General features: G+C 51.7%; 2 protein-coding genes across 3 annotated transcripts; one reads left to right on the top strand and one right to left on the bottom strand.

The window, feature by feature from the left end:
• Nucleotides 1-242: 242 nt before the first annotated feature.
• socs9 (suppressor of cytokine signaling 9) lies at nucleotides 243-4,676 on the top strand. The gene is made up of 2 exons (XM_078208006.1): nucleotides 243-325; nucleotides 2,986-4,676. Exon 2 carries the CDS (start codon nucleotides 3,225-3,227, stop codon nucleotides 4,533-4,535), a length of 1,311 nt encoding a protein of 436 aa, XP_078064132.1. The 5' UTR covers nucleotides 243-325; nucleotides 2,986-3,224; the 3' UTR covers nucleotides 4,536-4,676.
• Nucleotides 4,677-10,941: 6,265 nt separating this feature from the next.
• Nucleotides 10,942-18,101, bottom strand: mrps12 (mitochondrial ribosomal protein S12). 2 transcript variants are annotated; one of them, XM_078208005.1, is made up of 4 exons: nucleotides 17,994-18,034; nucleotides 16,411-16,480; nucleotides 14,077-14,166; nucleotides 10,942-11,435 (listed from the first exon to the last, which is right to left on the bottom strand). In XM_078208005.1, the coding sequence occupies exons 3-4, from the start codon at nucleotides 14,123-14,125 to the stop codon at nucleotides 11,002-11,004; spliced, it is 483 nt and encodes a 160-aa protein (XP_078064131.1). In that variant the 5' UTR covers nucleotides 14,126-14,166; nucleotides 16,411-16,480; nucleotides 17,994-18,034; the 3' UTR covers nucleotides 10,942-11,001. The 2 variants fall into 2 exon arrangements, with proteins under 2 accessions (XP_078064131.1, XP_078064129.1); XM_078208003.1 differs by lacking the exon at nucleotides 16,411-16,480 and having other exon boundaries at nucleotides 17,994-18,101.
• Nucleotides 18,102-18,907: the final 806 nt, after the last annotated feature.

Genomic DNA, 18,907 nt, shown 5'->3' with positions numbered 1-18,907 from the left:
GGTTGGTGTTGGGGTAATGGTGTTGGTGTTGGGGTGTTGGTGTTGGGTTGGTGTTGGGGTAATGGTGTTGGGTTGGTGTTGGGGTAATGGTGTTGGGTTGGTGTTGGGGTGTTGGTGTTGGGTTGGTGTTGGGGTAATGGTGTTGGTGTTGGGGTTTGGGGCTGATTCCAGTCTGTGAGTGGCTCCGCTCCGGGTTTTGCGGCTGTCCGGGCTGCTGTTCGCTCCGCGGGCGCTGGGGGCTCCGAGGGCGCTGTGAGCGGCGGCGGCGGCGGGAAGCACGGAGGAAGCGGCGGCGGCAGCGCGGCCCGGGGCCGGGGAACAACCGGTAACTAACCAGCCTTAACTAGCGCTTAACCCGCTCTAACCAGCGCTTAAATAACCCGGGAAACACCCCCTCTTCCCCCCCCCGCCTTCCCCAGGAATCACCCCCCTCTTCCCTGGGAATCACCCCCCTCTTCCCTGGCAATCTTCCCCCTCTTCCCTGGGAATCACCCCCCCCCCCCCTCCCTGGGAATCACCCCCCCCCCTCTTCCCCGGGAATCACCCCCCCCCCTCTTCCCCGGGAATCACCCCCCCCCCCTCTTCCTCGGGAATCACCCCCCCCCCTCTTCCCCGGGAATCACCCCCCCCCCTCTTCCCCGGGAATCACCCCCCCCCCTCTTCCTCGGGAATCACCCCCCCCCCTCTTCCTCGGGAATCACACCCCCCCCCTCTTCCCCGGGAATCACCCCCCCCCCCCTCTTCCCCGGGAATCACCCCCCCCCCCTCTTCCCCGGGAATCACCCCCCCCCCCTCTTCCCCGGGAATCACCCCCCCCCCCTCTTCCCCGGGAATCACCCCCCACCTCTTCCCCGGGAATCACCCCCCACCTCTTCCCCGGGAATCACCCCCCACCTCTTCCCCGGGAATCACCCCCCACCTCTTCCCCGGGAATCACCCCCCCTCTTCCCCGGGAATCACCCCCCCCCCTCTTCCCCGGGAATCACCCCCCCCCTCTTCCCCGGGAATCACCCCCCCCCCTCTTCCCCGGGAATCACCCCCCTCTTCCCTGGGAATCACCCCCCCTCTTCCCCGGGAATCACCCCCCCTCTTCCCTGGGAATCACCCCCCCCTCTTCCCCGGGAATCACCCCCCCTCTTCCCCGGGAATCACCCCCCCCCCCCTCTTCCCCGGGAATCACCCCCCCTCTTCCCCGGGAATCACCCCCCCTCTTCCCCGGGAATCACCCCCCCTCTTCCCCGGGAATCACCCCCCTCTTCCCTGGGAATCACCCCCCTCTTCCCTGGCAATCTTCCCCCTCTTCCCCGGGAATCTCCCCCTCTTCCCCGGGAATCACCCCCCCTCTTCCCCTGGCAATCTTCCCCCTTTCCCCGGGAATCTCCCCCTCTTCCCCGGGAATCACCCCCCTCTTCCCCTGGCAATCTTCCCCCTTTCCCCGGGAATCTCCCCCTAGGTATTAACTGGTGATTAATTGGGAATTTACTCGGTACTAACCCAGTATTTACTGGGTAATTTTCAGGTATGAACAGGGTGTTACCGGGTATTTATTGGATACTTACCGCCTCTGTGTATTTACTGGGGCTTTAGGCTGATTATGAAGTAAATTCAGTGGGTTAGTTGATGGTATATTTACCGAGACGGGGAGTATTTTGCATCAGGTCCGGTGAAATGTGGAACAGGAAGACTCCTCGGCTGGGTTAACTCCCAGTTCCAGGAGCAGGACAGTGCCAGGTCTGTGCGTTAAGCTACCCTCCTCGCTCACGCAGAGGAAGCCAGGGATCCACAACCGGACCCGCTTTTATTCCCCTCCTTTCAAGCAGTAAGAGATCCTCTGAGTGTCTCGGCTGCGTCATTCCGGAGAGCAGCTGAGAGTCAACCACATTTCTGTGTGGCTCTGGAGTCACATGTAGGCCAGACCGGGTAAGGAAGGCAGATTTCCTTCCCTGATGGACGTCAGTGAAGCAGATGGGTTTTTCCGACAATGGTTTCATGGTCATCTGCTCTCCCTTCGTTCCCTGAGATCGGGGGCCACGGGGGGGGGAAATATTGACCAACAGTCACCCTGTGTCTCCTACATCCACCATCGCTGCCCTGTGAGCCGGCCATTCCGTCGTTCGAATGCCATCAGATCAGGGGAGGCAATGGTCTAGTGTTATTATTGCTAGACTATTAATCCGGAAACTCAGCTCATGTTCTGGGGACCCGGGTTCGAAGCCCACCACAGCAGATGGTGGAATTTGATTTATTATTGTCACATGTATCAGTATACAGTGAAAAGTATTGTTTCTTGCGCGCTATACAGACAAAGCATACCATTCATAGAGAAGGAAAAGAGAGTGCAAAATGTAGTTCTGTAGGAATTGAATTCAATAAAAAATATCTGGAATTAAGAATCTGCTGATGACCATGAACACAGTAAGAGTTTTAACAACACCAGGTTAATGTCCAACAGGTTTATTTGGTAGCAAATGCCATTAGCTTTCGGAGCGCTGCTCCTTCGTCAGATGGAGTGGAAATCTGCCAGATATCCACTCCATCTGATGAAGGAGCAGCGCTCCGAAAGCTAATGGTACTTGCTACCAAATAAACCTGTTGGACTTTAACCTGGTGTTGTTAAAACTCTTACTGTGTTTACCCCAGTCCAATGCCAGCATCTCCACATGATGACCATGAAACCATTGTCGATTGTCAGAAAAACCCATCTGGTTCACTAATGTCCTTTAGGGAAGGAAATCTGCCATCCTTACCCGGTCTGGCCTACATGTGACTCCAGAGCCACAGCAAGGTGGTTGACTCTGAACTGCCCTCTGAAATGGCACAGCGAGACACTCGGTTGCAAGAAGGGCAGCTCACCGCCAAGGGCAACTAGGGATGGGCAATAGATGCTGGCCCGGCCAGCGATGCCATGTCCCACGAATGAATAAAAAAAGACTTGGTGTGGGAGCAGTTTCATTCACATTCCATCATCTCTTTTTTTTTTTACAGTGTAAGTTTCTCCATGGCATTCCCAGGAAGTTCCTGGTTTCCGGACCCGAATCAAATTGAGTAGTGGGGAGTTGGGAAGCGGAGTGGGCAATGCACGGCACGATGGTGGCTCGAACTGTTGGGCGTGTTGCCAAGTGTCGTCTGTTAACGGATTCGACCGGCTGTCGGCCTCTCGGCGGCAGTTTGTCTTAAAGCTGACAGCCGCGATCCGCGCCCATTCCCGCTCGCTCCCGGAAAGCATGTCAGAGCCGCGGGAGAACGAGAGGCCGGAGAAAGACAAGCGGGCTGTGAGGCCCAAGGTCAGGCGAGGGGACCCAGAGGAACAGGCGGAGAGTCGGAGCAAAAAGAAGAACAGAAATTCCCACAAATCCGAACTCTCCGCCGGCGCCTCGGGGATGGGACAAAAGGAGGGGAACGCCGGGAATCCTTCGGGCAGGAAATCGGGAAAACAGAACCTGGATGTGACCCGGGAGAAGGATTCCCGGGACGCTGGAGCGTGCAAACTGCACAGTCGGTCACTGAGGCAGCGGATTCAGGATGTGGTGGGCCAGTGTTTCCCAATTAAATCCCACGGCCTGCATTCTGCCATCCTGTCCTCCTCCAAGAGGAAGATCCACATTAGTGAGCTGATGCTGGATAAATGCCCCTTCCCTGCCGGCACGGATTTAGCGCAGAAATGGTACCTGATAAAGCAGCACACGGCGCCCGTGTCACAGAGCTCCCCCATGCTGGATACGGCGTCCTCTGGCGGGACGCCCGTGGAGGATGAAGATGACCGTCTGCGAGAGAGGCGGCGGATCAGCATCGAGCAGGGGGTCGAGCCACCCCCCCACGCACAGATTCACACCTTCGAGGTGACCGCGCAGATCAACCCCTTGTACAAACTGGGGCCCAAGCTGGCGCCCGGGATGAACGAGTTGGCCGGAGATGACCGGGCCACCCTCCAGCTCCAGGAGAGTGCGTCCGTCGAAGAGGCGCCCCCTCCCCAACTGCCCCCCGAGCAGGTGGAGATCAAAGATGGCTACCGCGCCCACACCCAGATCGACTACATCCACTGCCTGGTTCCCGACCTCCTGGAGCTGACCACTTTTCCTTGCTACTGGGGCGTCATGGACCGGTACCAGGCCGAAGCCCTGCTGGAGGGCAAACCAGAGGGAGCTTTCCTGCTGCGGGACTCAGCGCAAGAGGACTACCTCTTCTCGGTCAGCTTCCGCAGGTACAGCCGCTCTCTGCACGCGCGCATCGAGCAGTGGAACCACAACTTCAGCTTCGACGTGCACGACCCCAGCGTCTTCCACGCTCCCACGGTCACCGGCCTCCTCGAGCACTACAAGGACCCCAACTCCTGCATGTTCTTTGAACCACTCCTCTCCAATCCCATCAACAGGACCTTCCCGTTCAGTCTCCAGCACATCTGCCGGGCCGCCATTTCCAGCTGCTCCACTTACGATGGGATCGAGCTCCTCCCCATTCCCAACACCCTGAAGGAGTACCTGAAGGAATATCATTACAAACAGAAGGTGCGCGTCAGGCGGCTCGATACCAGGTGAAACCAGCAGAAAGCCCACTGGAAACGGACTTCCTCCAAACCCCTGGGATGGACTTTAAAGAACGACTTTCTCATTGTTTACTATTTATTTGAAGACGACAAAATCCGTGACCTTAACCTAACAGTATTTTCTTGCAGTTTTTTTCCTTTGTGCTAATTTTCTGTTCATTGGAGCGCCAAAGTGTTGCAGCGTTAAGCACAGGAATGGACAATGTAAAGCTCCCTCTGCACTGTCCCAGTAACTCACCCCCCCCCCCCCCCCCCCCCACCCCTCCCCGCCTCCCCGAACCTCACAGGAATCAGTCCCACTGCACTAACGGGATATCTTATCCATTACCTGCACCCTGCGTGCGATTGCCCCCTCCTCGTCCTTGTCAATGCCCACGTTCGAGGCTGACCACACCTCATTTCACCTCGGACTCGTGAATCAAGGGGACTTTCCGTCGGATATCCAGACTGGAGCGAAACATGGGGCCTCAAGGTGAAGGCCCAGGCGTGGCATCACCTTTATTTACTGCGCCACCAACCCTCCCTCCCCCACCTGCCCTCTATTATCTCCCCCTCCTCCCATTATCCCCCCGCATCCCTACGTTTTCCCCCCTCCCCACATTATCCTACCTCCCCCATTATCTCCCCATTATCTCCCCCTTCCCCCCATTATCTCCCCTTTCCCCCCATTATCACCCTTCCCCATTATCTCCCCTTCCCCCCATTATCTCCCCCATTATCTCCCCCATCCACATTATCTCCCCCTTCCCCATTATCTCCCCCTTCCCCCCCCATTTCTCCCCTTACCCCACATTATCCCCCTCCCCACATTATCCCCTCTCCCCCCATTATCTCCCCTCCCCCACTATCTCCCCTCCCCCATTATCTTCCCCTCCCCCTATTATCACCCCCATTATTTCCCCTTCCCATTATCTCCCCTTCTCCATTATCTCCCCCTCCCCGCACCTGCCCTTCCATTATCTCGCCCCGACCCCCCCCTCAAACCAGTTTGATGTTAATCCAAATTTTCCCGTTTGTAACTTTGAAAAAGCAAGGTGCACGATCAGACTAAGGGCATATTTCGCCATTGGGACCACTACTGAGAAACTGCTTTGTTCAAGGTTGAGTTGTCACACTGACTCGGTGTAAATATGGACCACGTTAATTACAGGTAATTAACCAGACGTTGTTTCCGGGGATTCCATCTCTATCTGTTGGCCACGTCCCCCTCCCCGTGGCACCAAGCGTACAGACTGTCAATGCACTGAGCTATTGGTGATGCTTTTGACCAGAACACAATCTTAATCTCACACACGATTGTTGCGATGTATGTGATTAAACCCTGCAGAGTGATTTTTTTTAAGGCTGTAATCTCATTGAGTAACTCTGGACAGGCCGATGGATAAACCCACGTGCGTTTCCGTCCGGGGTGCTCTGGCCTGATCTCAGTTCAGGTCAGATTTTGGGCTTCACTGCACTAGGTTTCAGTATTATTACAGAGAAAGTAAAGTTTATTTATTAGTGTCACAAGTAAGACTTACATTAACACTGCAATGGAGCTACTGTGAAATTCCCCAAGTCGCCACAGCTTGACGCCTGTTCGGGCCAATGCGCCCGAACCAGCACGTCTTTCAGACTGTGGGAGGAAACCGGAGTACCCGGAGGAAACCCATGCAGACACGGGGAGAACGTGCAAATTCCACACAGACAGTGACCCAAACCAGGAATTGAACCTGGGTCCCTGGCGCGGTGAGGCAACTGCGCTAACCACTGCTACCATGCCACCCTAAAAAGAAAGGATATTATTAAACTAGAAAGAGTGCAGAAAAGATTTACTAGGATTCTACCGGAACCTGATGGTTTGAGTAATAAGGAGAGGCTGGATAGACTGGGGATTTTTTTCCCTGGAATGTAGGATGCTGAGGGGTGACCTTATAGAGGTTTATAAAATAATGAGGGGCACAGATCAGCTAGATAGTCAATATCTTTTCCCAAAGGTAGGGGAGTCTAAAACTAGAGGGCATAGGTTTAAGGTGAGAGGGGAGAGATACAAAAGGATCCAGAGGGGCAGTTTTTTCACACAGAGGGTGGTGAGTGTCTGGAACAAGCTGCCAGAGGTAGTAGTAGAGGCGGGTACAACTTAGTCTTTTAAAAAGCATTTAGATAGTTACATGGGTAAGATGGGTACAGAGGGATATGGGCCAAATGCAGGCAATTGGGACTAGCTTAGTGGTTAAAAAAAAGGGCGGCATGGACAAGTTGGGCCGAAGGGCCTGTTTCCATGCTGTAAACCTCTATGACTCTATCTCTGAGCTAAGGAAGGGGAAGAGAACATTCCTGGTCTCGATTGTTATCCAGTGACTTCCCGCTGCTGTAAAATGGGTGAGGGATTGGCCTTTCCATTGGGAAACGCTGTGTCCTAACAGGATGTGGCCAGACTCTTGTCGAGGGTCCTACGGGTCATTCGGTAGGTGGTTCCGGAAGTTTACAGGAACCGGCACAAATCCTAACACGGGCAGAATCTTCACGTTAAACTCACTGGGTCACCGACTGGTTGATGGGATTACAAATCTGCAGCTCATGGTCACTCTTGTTTTACTTAGAGTCACGTTTTCACCAACGTAATCCTTTGATCCAAAAGTCTTTCGGATAACACCGAGCACTACAAACAAACAAAGAACAATACAGCACAGGAACAGGCCCTTCGGCCCTCCAAGCCCGCGCCGCTCCCTGGTCCAAACTAGATCGTTCTTTTGTATCCCTCCATTCCCACTCCGTTCATGTGGCTATCTAGATAAGTCTTAAACGTTCCCAGTGTGTCCGCCTCCACCACTAGGTGCAGAATGAGTGAAATTGATGCAAGGTACGTTTCAAGTTGATGCCTGGATAAATTAAAAGCTCAAACTAATCTCTACAGTTGTCTGTCAGCTGATCAAGCTTATTGGGTAGGACACTGGGCTTAATTGCCTTTGGTGGTCCAGTAAGCTGAGGGAAACAGTCAAGCATCATTGTAATGGAGGTGGGGTTCACCCATAGTTCCTAGCAGGAGCGGGACCCCTCTGTTAGAAGCACCCACAAAGGCCTCGGATGCTCGCACCAAGTCTCTCCCTCTACCACAGTAAGATTGTCTGTGTTTCCTCTTGGATTCCATCAGTCGCTGCAGCCAGAGATCAGGGATCCCCTGCGGAAATTCTACCCCCAAATTCTTCACACCTCGCGTGTGTCCAGCACCTCCCAGATGTCACACTGGGGTGTGAGGCAAAAAAAGCTAGAGGTAGCCCAGTCGTTGACCTGTACTCTGCAATTTACAAAGGACAATTGCCCTCTGACTGACCTCAGGGTGTTAAGCAGCTATTGTGAGCCCAGATTATCAATTTTAGTGTTTTATTTTTGTTTGCTAACACTCCTCCGAAGTACACTAGGACATTTTATTACGCAAAAGGCACTATATAAATGGTGTTAGATCAACTGCTAAAACACCACAACCTGAGACTATGCACGAGCAATGCCACGGGAGAACTGTTGGTAACCATTGCAGAATATTGGGCAGTTTCACTCTCTCAAAGCAGCGTGGGTAAAACTGGTCTCCATTGGCAGGAAGCTGACTGAACCCGGAGGTCCAGTCGAAGCATATAAGGGGAAATAGAACCAAGATTACTCACAGCAAGGTGAACACTTCACACCCGGGCTCTGAGGTGTCACATTAATGAGAGGAGTTTTATTTAGTGTTTTTTCCCAAGTCTTCTGAAGGTGGCGACTCCCTGACTGAGCCCGATCCTCTCCTTTCATCACCTGGAGTGAGAATCCTTGCAACGGTGTGCTCCATACTCAGAGAACCCTCCTCCCCGCAAGACCACCTGTGATCTCCACCACCTGCTCCAACTCCAATGGCAAAGTTTCACAATGAACAGTGTAAGAAGACCAGTTTCCTGGCCTGAAGTTGGGTGTAAAGCCAAGAATGTGTTTGTCCTGTCAGACTATTGGTGTGTAAAGGGAAATGCCTCCCAGTCAGACCTTTCACCTTAAAATATTTGTTCGTCTCTGTTTAAAGAAACTGTCCAAATAATTGTATAAGTTGCGGATGTGCCAGAGTGGCTTTATGGGAAACACAAGCCACCTCAACAATCGCCGGCATCATCCTCCATCTCTGCTAACTGGGGAAGCGCAGGATTCAGGCTCCTGTTCGCTGAGGAGTGTGGATTGAACAAAGAAAATTACAGCACAGGGACAGGCCCTTCGGCCCTCCAAGCCTGCACCGACCATGCTGCCTGACTGAACTAAAATCCCTTACCCTTCTGGGGACCATATCCCTCTATTCCCATCTATTTATGTATTTGTCAAGATGCCCCTTAAAAGTCACGATCGTATCTGCGTCCACTACCTCCCCCAGCAGCGAGTTCCAGGCACCCACCACCTGAGTAAAAAATCTACCTTGTACATCTCCTTTAAACCTTGCCCCTCGCACCTTAAACCTATGCCCCCTAGTAATTGACTCTTCCCCCCTGGAAAAAAGCTTCTGACTATCCACTCTGTCCATGCCTCTCATAATCTTGTAGACTTCTATCCTCAACCTCGTCCCTCAACCTCCGACATTCCAGTGAGACCAAACTAAGTTTCTCCAACCTCTCCTCATAGCTCTTGCCCTCCATACCTGGCAACATCCTGGTAAATCTTTTCTGTACCCTCTCCAAAGCCTCCACATCCATCTGGTAGTGTGGCGACCAGAATTGAACACTATATTCCAAGTGCGGCCTAACTGAAGCTCTATAAAGCTGCAACATGACTTGCCAAGTTTTAATCTCAATGCCCCGGCCAACGAAGGCAAGGATGCTGTATGCCTTGACGAAGGGATCAGGTTCCTGCTCCCCATCACCATCCAGGCAGCAAAGGGTCTCCTAGGTGGGTATTGGGCCTTTCCATAGGACTATCTACTGGTGAAAGACAAGAGGAGCACCAGAGGAAACTCGGAAGAGCAGTGAGCCTTTCTTCCCCTGATGGGAAAGGAGATGTTTTGTGACAATCGTGAGATGGTTCCTCACAGTCAGGTGAGGTACACACCTGTCTCTCTGCTATGTATTGGATTGGAGAAAGTAAGCGATCTGTTGTGATTAAAATGGATCTCTATTCAGATATTCCGGCCTGTTTTTGATAATGGTGCAGGGTGGAGGAAGAGGAAGGAAAGTTGGTCAGGATACTTGGAGATTTCTCCATCTTTTTTCCATATGGGGGTGGGGGCATCTCTTAACTCTAGTTCAACATGCAGATGCAGCGTTGGTTTAACTTGCACTTCAATGACTGGCATTGCAGCACTCCCTCAATACTGCACTGCGAGTGTCAGACTGGGCTTTGTGCTCAAGTCTCTGGAATGGGACACTGGGCAGTCCCTGTAAGAGGGAAATCCTTGGTGTAGCTCATGTTCAAACCAGTTCCCTCAAGTCCTACTTGTCATCTGAGACCATCTGATGGTCTAACCCCAGTCAGCATCCAATGACTGCTACCTGCAGTATTAGTGCCACCAGATCCCATCGCCAGTGACAGACATGAACCCGCCTGCACTGAATCCCCGTGTTACAGTGACAGATCTGTACCGAATCTCTCATAGTGACAGACCCGTCCCCACCAGTACTGTATCCCAGTGTAATAGTAACAGACCCATCCCCACCACTACTGTACCCAAGTGTTATACAGCGACAGACCCGTCCCCACCAGTACTGTATCCCAGTGTTATACAGTGACAGACCCGTCCCCACCAGTACTGTACCCCAGTGTTATACAGTGACAGAGCCGTCCCCACCAGTACTGTACCCCAGTGTTATAGTGACAGACCCGTCCCCACCAGTACTGTACCCCAGTGTTATACAGTGACAGACCCGTCCCCACCAGTACTGTACCTCAGTGTTATACAGTGACAGACCCGTCCCCACCAGTACTGTACCTCAGTGTTATACAGTGACAGACCCGTCCCCACCAGTACTGTACCCCAGTGATATACAGCGACAGACCCGTCCCCACCAGTACTGTACCCCAGTGTTATAGTGACAGACCCGTCCCCACTTGTCTTTGCCCACTCACTTAATCTGTCTCCGTCCCCTTTGTATCCCTATGTCCTCTTCACAACTTTCCTTCCTACCTAACTTTGTGTTACTGGTGAATTTAACAACCGTACCTTCTCTCCCTTCACCCAAGTCATTCATAGGGATGGTAAAAGATTGGGGACTGTAGCTGTGGAGGGAACTCTAAACTCTCCAGGCTTCCCAGGGAGGAGGGCAGCGATCAGGAATGCTGGCGAGTACTCACCCATACCCAACCCAGTGCTACTGAGGCCAACAGCTGTAGCCCTCAGTGTGTGCGGTGAAGATTGGCGACAAAGGTTGGGGAGGGCCTGTTCTGGAACATGAGATAACACGAATGAAAGCAAATGTGGGTTCAAGTAGCTTTAATGATTCACTCTCAGTCCCGGCTCTTTTAATAATAAGTCTTTACTTTTTCTTTTGGACGTGAGCGCAGTCGTACTTCCCCCGCACCACTTTTAGCTTGACTCCCGGGAGGTCTTGTGTTCGTCCCCCCTCCACCAGTACGATGTTGTGTTCCTGGAGATTGTGGCCCTCTCCGGGGATGAAGACGATCACCTCCTTGCCGTTGCTCAGCCGGACGCGGGCGCACTTGCGATTGGCAGAGTTGGGCTTCTTGGGCTTGCGGATCATGGTTTTCAGCACCACCCCCTTCAGCTGCGGCCGGCCAAAGGTGGGGCCCAACTTGGGGGGCGGCCGCTTGGGTTTGCCCATCCTGTGCATCTGGTGGAGGGTGGCCATGGTCCGGCAGTTCTGTTGGAACACAGCAGGGAGCAGCGTGACGCCGGCTGGAAAAGCTGGCTGAAGATGGGAGGCCGGTGAACTGATGAGTCTCGCTGCCCCTAGGAGGAAGCACAGGAAAAATCTCAAATTCATTCACATTGTAATCACAGCACAGAATCAGTGGCCGCCATGTGGACCATCTACAAGATGCACTGCAACTCATCAAGGCTCCTTCAACAGCACTTTCCAAACCCACGACCACTTCCATCTAGAAGGACAAGGGCAGCAGATACCTGGGAACACCCCCACCTGCAAGTTGCCCTCCGAGTCACTCACCATCCTGACTTGGAAATATATCGACTGTTCCTTCACTGTCACTGGCTGAAAATCCTGGAACTCCCTCCTGTGTGGGTGTCCCTACATCTCAGAGACTGCAGCGGTTCATCGCCACCTTCTCAAGGGGCAATTAGGGATGGGAAATACATGCTGGACCTAGATTGCAACACCCAAATTTCACAAATGAATGTAAAAAAAAACAGAAGGAGACCATTTTCCGAGCAGTTCCATGACAACGTTTAGAATCATAAAATCCCTACAGTGCAGGAGGAGGCCATTTGGCCCATCGAGTTGGCACCATCTCTCCATCAGGCCCACCCTCCTGCCCTATCCCCATAACCCTATGTGTTTACCCTGTTAATCCCCCTGGCCTGCACATCTTTGGACACTAAGGGGCAATTTAGCATGGCCAATCCACCTAACACTCCATCTCAACCTAGTACATAGCACGGTGGCACAGTGGTTAGCACTGCTGCCTCACAGCGCCAGGGACCAGGGTTCGATTCCCGGCTTGGGTCACTGTCAGTCTGGAGACAGGTGAGTGATGAAGGAGCGGCACTCCGAAAGCTCGTGCTACCAAATAAACTTGTTGGACTTTAAGCTGGCGTTGTGAGACTACTTCCTGTGCCTACCCCAATCCAACTCCGGCAACTCCATGTCATGTGTGGAGAGTGCACATTCTCCCCGTGTCTCCGTGGGTTTCCTCCGGGTGCTCCGGTTTCCTCCCACAGTCTGAAAGACATGCTGGTTAGGTGCATTGGCTATGCTAAATTCTCCCTCAGTGTTACCCGAACATGCGCCGGAGTGTGGCGACTAGGGGATTTTCACAGTAACTTCATTGCAGTGTTAATGTAAGCCTTACTTGTGACAATAATAAATAACTCAAACCTAATAACAGGGGGCACTAGAAGGGAAACAAGTGTGGAAATAGTTTCACCTTTGAATAGTTTGTAATTTTCTTAATTAGCCACTATTCTGAAATCAGGATTTTATTCTACTGATCATATTGACAGATATTAATCTGGGAATGAATCTGTTTACGTTCCTGATCTCCACACATCTCCTCCAGGACGTTAGTTACTCAGATTTTTCTCTCACCCCAGACACACTCCTCCTTTCCGCAACTCTATAAATGGTGCTGGGACGATGAGAACTTTACACGATCGTCACCTCAGGGTGTAGGAAAGCACTTTTAACAACCAACAAAGCGGGTTCACCGAAACCTGAGGGGCAGATCAGGTTCAATAGCATAAAGGTGAAACAGAAAGCTAACGAGGTAAGGATTATGTGGTTAGAATCTCAAGATCAACTGATGGAGAGTTGGGCTGAGAGGTACAGGATGCTGGTTGTATCTACAAAGGTGGGAGGGGTGGGGGTGGGGGTCGGTGTGGGTGGCTTGTAGCGGAGATTGGGCTTGTTCTTGTCCTGCAATAAATGGGAGATCAACTGGGCAGGGAAAGGCACAACAGTTTGAGGCGGTCTGGCCACTTTGGCACTGGAAAGACACACTGGTCTAACGTCTGGGACATGGATGCTGTGAGGATGGAGTGAGAGTGTTCAAAGGCATTTTGTACCTCCCACAGGACCCAGGAGTGCAGCGCGGGGGGGCAGTCCAAGGTGAGGAGACGGGGGGGGGGAAGAGAGAGAGAGAGAGGCAGTGCAGGGAGGGGAGACAGTACAAGGGGAGGAGGCAGTGGGGGGGGGGGAGGCAGTGCGAGGGGAGGAGGCTGTGGGGGGGGGAGAGGCAGTGCGAGGGGAGGAGGCAGTGGGGGGGGGAGGCAGTGGAGGGGGAGGCAATGCAAGGGGAGGAGAGGAAGAGAGTCGCTTTATTTGCTGAAAAATGGGGGGAAGTCGCTCAGTAAAATTAACCAGCCAGTGTTGAATTCTAGAACGGTCACTGTCTGTGCGGAGTTTGCACATTCTCCCCGTATCTGCATGGGTTTTCTCCGGGTGCTCCGGTTTCCTCCCACACTCCGAAGATGTGCAGGTAGATGGATTGGCCATGCTAAATTGCCCCTTAGTGTCCCAAGATCTGTAAGTTGGGGGGGGGGGGTTAGCCATGGTAAATGCGCATGGTTACTGGCAGGTTGTGGGCGTGGGTACGATGCTCTGTCAGAGAGTCAGTGCAGATTCGATGGACCGAATGGCCTCCTTCTGCACTGTAGGGATTCTATGGCAGATTAGCTGACTCCTGCTCCACCACCTTCTGAGGCAGAATGTTTCAAGGTCACACGACCCTCAGAGAAAAAGTTTCTCATCCCTGTCCTGAAAGGGAATTTTAAAACGGTGCCATTCCTTTCCCGACACCCACTTGCTGGATCATGACCAAGAACCAGGAGAGGGCCACAGTCCCCCCCCCCCCGCCCCCCGCCGGGCCCAAAACCAATCCAAGATGACAAATTCTATCACAAGTAAAACTCTCACCCAAAGTCAACGATGATATCCAGGTCCTCATCACACCTGTGGGGAACATCTCTTCACAGACACACCAAGGGAGTTGGGCAGCCTTCAAACCTACATAATGAAAACAAACAAGTACAATGAGGGATTTCAGTATTGTGCAGAGATTGGAGAAGCTGGAATTATCTCCTTAAACAGAATATTAATATTCATTTGATGCCCCCTCCAAGATATCATATTTTCTTACTGCAGTAACTGACTCCATAACTAATAATGCAATGCCTCCTCCTCTTTACCTTCTCCTCTGTCTCGCCTAAAGATTCTATAATCCTGGAATGTTGAGTTGCCAGGTGAATATTTTTCAAGCAGTAGGTTGTGACCTGGAACGCTCTGTTTAATAGGGCAGTGGAATCTGATTCAATTAATTATCCTATAGATGAGATATGAACTTCACTGGCAAGGCCAGTATTTATTGCCCATCCCTAGTTGCCCTTGAGAAAGTGGTGGTGAGCTGCCTTCTTGAACCTATGTCTATGTGGTGTAGGTACACCCACATTGCTGTTAGGGAGGGAGTTCCAGGATTTTAATCCAGTGACGGTGAAGGAATGGCGCTATATTCCCAAATCAGGATGGTGAGTGGATTGGAGGGGAACTTGCAGGTGGTGGTGTTTCCATGTGTCTGCTGTCCTTGTCCTTCTAGATGGAAGTGCTCCTGGGTTTGGAAGGTGCTGTCGAAGGATCCTTGCTGAGTTGCCGCAGTGCATCTTGCAGATGGTCCACACGGCTGCCACTGTGCGTCGGTGATGGAGAGAGCGAATGTTAAGTCTGATGATAATTTTAACGATATTCCAGATTAACCTTGCGTTTAGAACATAGAACAGTACAGCACAGAACAGGCCCTTCGGCCCACGATGTTGTGCCGAGCTTTATCTGAAACCAAGATCAAGCTATCCCACTCCCTATCATCCTGGTGTGCTCCATGTGCCTATCCAATAACCGCTTAAATGTTCCTAAAGTGTCTGACTCCACTATCACTGCAGGCAGTCCATTCCACACCCCAACCACTCTCTGCGTAAAGAACCTACCTCTGATATCCTTCCTGTATCTCCCACCACGAACCCTATAGTTATGCCCCCTTGTAATAGCTCCATCCACCCGAGGAAATAGTCTTTGAACGTTCACTCTATCTATCCCCTTCATCATTTTATAAACCTCTATTAAGTCTCCCCTCAGCCTCCTCCGCTCCAGAGAGAACAGCCCTAGCTCCCTCAACCTTTCCTCATAAGACCTACCCTCCAAACCAGGCAGCATCCTGGTAAATCTCCTCTGCACTCTTTCCAGCGCTTCCACATCCTTCCTATAGTGAGGTGACCAGAACTGCACACAATACTCCAAATTTAGGAAAGCTTTCATCTGATGTGGACGTGAGGAATTCGGGAAATCCGTTTCACCAGGTTACCAAGTCCCAGAAATGGTGCTTCTTGGTAATTATCACATCCCTTTTGTAGGAGATGGATTTTCAGCAACAAAAAACTCTCCAAGATCAAGTCCTTCCTCCCCAAGATGCTGGATGCAGGTTCCACACTTGTCAGCAAGTATTAACTTCACTCAGCAAATACACCCCCAGTCTGAGGACCAACTGACCACTTCAACCTAACCCTAGGGTGCTGAGGCCAACTGACCACTCCAACCTGACCCCAGGGCCCTGAGGTCAACTGACCACTCAAACCCCAGGGGCCCTGAGGTCAAATGACCACTCTAACCCGATCCATGGCATGCTGGGATCAACCAACCATCTCAACCTCAGCTAGCAGCCCTGGGACCAACTGCTCACTCCAACCCAACCCCAGGGCACTGAGGCCAACTGACCACTCCAACCCGACCCCAGGGTGCTGAGGTCAACTGACCACTCCAACCTGACCCATGGAATGCTGAGATCAACCAAGCATCTCAACCCTAGCTAGTAGCCCTGGGACCAACTGACCACTCCAACCCAGGGGCCCTGAGGCCAACTGATCACTCTGACCCGACCCAGGGGTGCTGAGGCCAACTGACCACTCCAATCCGACCCCAGGGACCAATTGACCACTCCAACCCGACCCCGGGGCACTGAGGCAAAGTGACCACCCCAACCTCAGAGGCCCTGTGGTCAACTGACCACTCCAATCCCAGGGTGCTGAGACCAACTGACCACCGCAACCCGACCCCAGGGCGCTGAGGCCAATTCCCAAGGGCAGCAGCCGGGGAAGGGGCCACCCCTCGGCCGCGTGGGACGGGGATGTGCAGCGATGATCGGTCCGGGGTCTGCCCGCTCCCCGGGCCGCAGCCTCCCGGGCCCGGCATTGGGCACAAACTCACCCGCGGCGCCGGCGCTGGATTCAGGCTCGGAGCGGAGCTAGGCCGCGTTACCATGGGAACCGGAAATGAGCTTCAGGAAAATAAACCAAATGTTATAAATAATCCCCAACTTAACAAACTTTAATGCACCAAAATTTATTAAGTTCAATTTTAATTTTAAACCCAAATTTAATAAACTAAATTTAATCAACACTCAGATTTAATAAATATTCCCAAATTTAATAAACTCAGGTGTAACTAACGTTAATAAACCCAAGTATAGTAGACAGAAATGTAATAAATAATCCAATTTAATAGACACAAAATCAATAAACTGATATTTAATTAACCCAAATTTAATGAACCCAAATATAATAAACCCAAATTTAATGAACAAACTCAAATTTAATACATAATCCCTTAATTAGTTAAATGTAATAAACCCATTTAATAAATAAGCTCAAATATAATAAACAAACCCAAATTTAACAAACCCAAATTCACTACATTGTGACAATACTGTGCCTTTAAGAAATCTATTTGCGTTTTATATCTGGTGCAGGATTTTATTTAGCAGTCCCTCCTATTTATCGTTGTCTCCAGCCGGCATTCCCTGTTGTTACTGCAGCAGCATAACTGATCTTAATTGCTGGAATGTTTGTTTTAATCTGGACCAATGTAGGGTTGTATGTTAGTGTTTTTCCCTGGGGGTTTTCAGAGTGGGGTTTGATTAGGAAAGGATGTGACTGGGCGGGGCTAGGTTCACAGAGAGAAAACAAGCTCAGTTGGTGCTGGAGCGAGAGGTAGCTCTTCCTCTCTCTCAAGATTGGAGACTGGGATTTGCCAGAAAATAGGTCTTATTCTCTGACGTTCTGCTGTTTGGAAGTTATATCTTTCTCTGGAGACTGTTGTATGGGAGTGAGAAGACGGGGGTTTGTCTGGAGCTCTGTGCAGAGGTGTTAAAAGGCTGGAATTCTAGCATCCACATGAGCCAATTTTTTTGGTAACTTAGTCTGAAGAGGAATTTATGTCTGAGGGGATATTGCTTACATTGGAACTTTCCAGTCCCCTCGCTGTTAAGAATTATACTGTGTCATCTTTAAATATTTTCAATTGGTAAAGGTTATGATAATTCTTTTATTATACTTTCACTGTGATGTTAAAGTTTGTTTTGATAAAAGATTCCTAGTGGATCAATGGAATCACACCTGGAGCAAAACACATTATGCACATTTGGCACAAATGTCAAAAATCAAAAAAAAGTTGGGATCTAGGTCAACTTCATAATATACCTTGGAGTTTCTGGTCTGTCTCTAATAGAATAAATCCAAATTTAATTAATGAACACATTTAATGAACTCAAATTTAAAAATAAACTCAAATTTAATAAACTGGAATAAACCATAATTTAATAAATAAATTCAAATTTAAGAAACACAAATTGAATAAACTCAAATTTTAAAATAAAACCAAATTTAATAAAATTGAAAAATACCAAATTTTAAAAATAAATTCAAATGTTAAAATAAACCCAAATTTAATAAAATTGAATAAATCCAAATTTAATAAACTCAAGTTTAAAAATAAATCCAAATACAACAAACCCAGTTTGAAGAAGAAGCTTTAATTCAGAAACCCCAAGCTCAGACTTCCGGCTTCTCTGCTGCCGGGGTCACGGGCGCTGCTTCCGCTTCCGGTTCATTCATCCCCATGGCAACAAAGAAGATGGAGAGAATGTGAGAAAATGTAATGGAGAAAGTGAGGGGGGAGAGGGGAGGGGAGGGGAGGGGAGGGGGATGGAGGGGAGGGGAGGGGAGGGGGATGGAGGGGAGGGGAGGGGGATGGAGGGGAGGGGGATGGGAGGGGAGGGGAGGGGAGGGGGATGGAGGGGAGGGAGGGGAGGGGGATGGAGGGGAGGGGAGGGGGATGGAGGGGAGGGGAGGGGAGGGGGATGGAGGGGAGGGGGATGGAGGGGAGGGGGATGGAGGGGAGGGGGATGGATGGAGGGGAGGGGGATGGAGGGGAGGGGGATGGAGGGGAGGGGGATGGAGGGGAGGGGGATGGAGGGGAGGGGGGGATGGAGGGGAGGGGGGGATGGAGGGGAGGGGGATGGATGGAGGGGAGGGGGATGGATGGAGGGGAGGGGGATGGATGGAGGGGAGGGGGATGGATGGAGGGGAGGGGGATGGAGGGGGAGGGGGATGGAGGGGAGGGGGATGGAGGGGAGAGGGATGGAGGGGAGGGGGATGGATGGAGGGGAGGGGGATGGATGGAGGGGGAGGGGGATGGATGGAGGGGAGGGGGATGGATGGAGGGGAGGGGGATGGAGGGGAGGGGGATGGAGGGGAGGGGGATGGGGGGAGGGGGGGATGGGGAGGGGGGGGAGAGGGGAGGGGGGAGGGGAGGGGGGATGGAGGGGGAGGGGGGGATGGAGGGGGAGGGGGGGATGGAGGGGGTGGGGGGATGGTGGGGGAGGGGGGATGGAGGGGGTGGGGGGGATGGAGGGGGAGGGGGGTGG

Source organism: Mustelus asterias, unplaced genomic scaffold (genome assembly GCF_964213995.1).
Source record: "Mustelus asterias unplaced genomic scaffold, sMusAst1.hap1.1 HAP1_SCAFFOLD_3018, whole genome shotgun sequence".
NCBI lineage: Eukaryota > Metazoa > Chordata > Chondrichthyes > Carcharhiniformes > Triakidae > Mustelus > Mustelus asterias.
The sequence above is the reverse complement of the archived record's forward strand: the minus strand, read 5'-3'. Positions and strand labels throughout refer to the sequence as shown.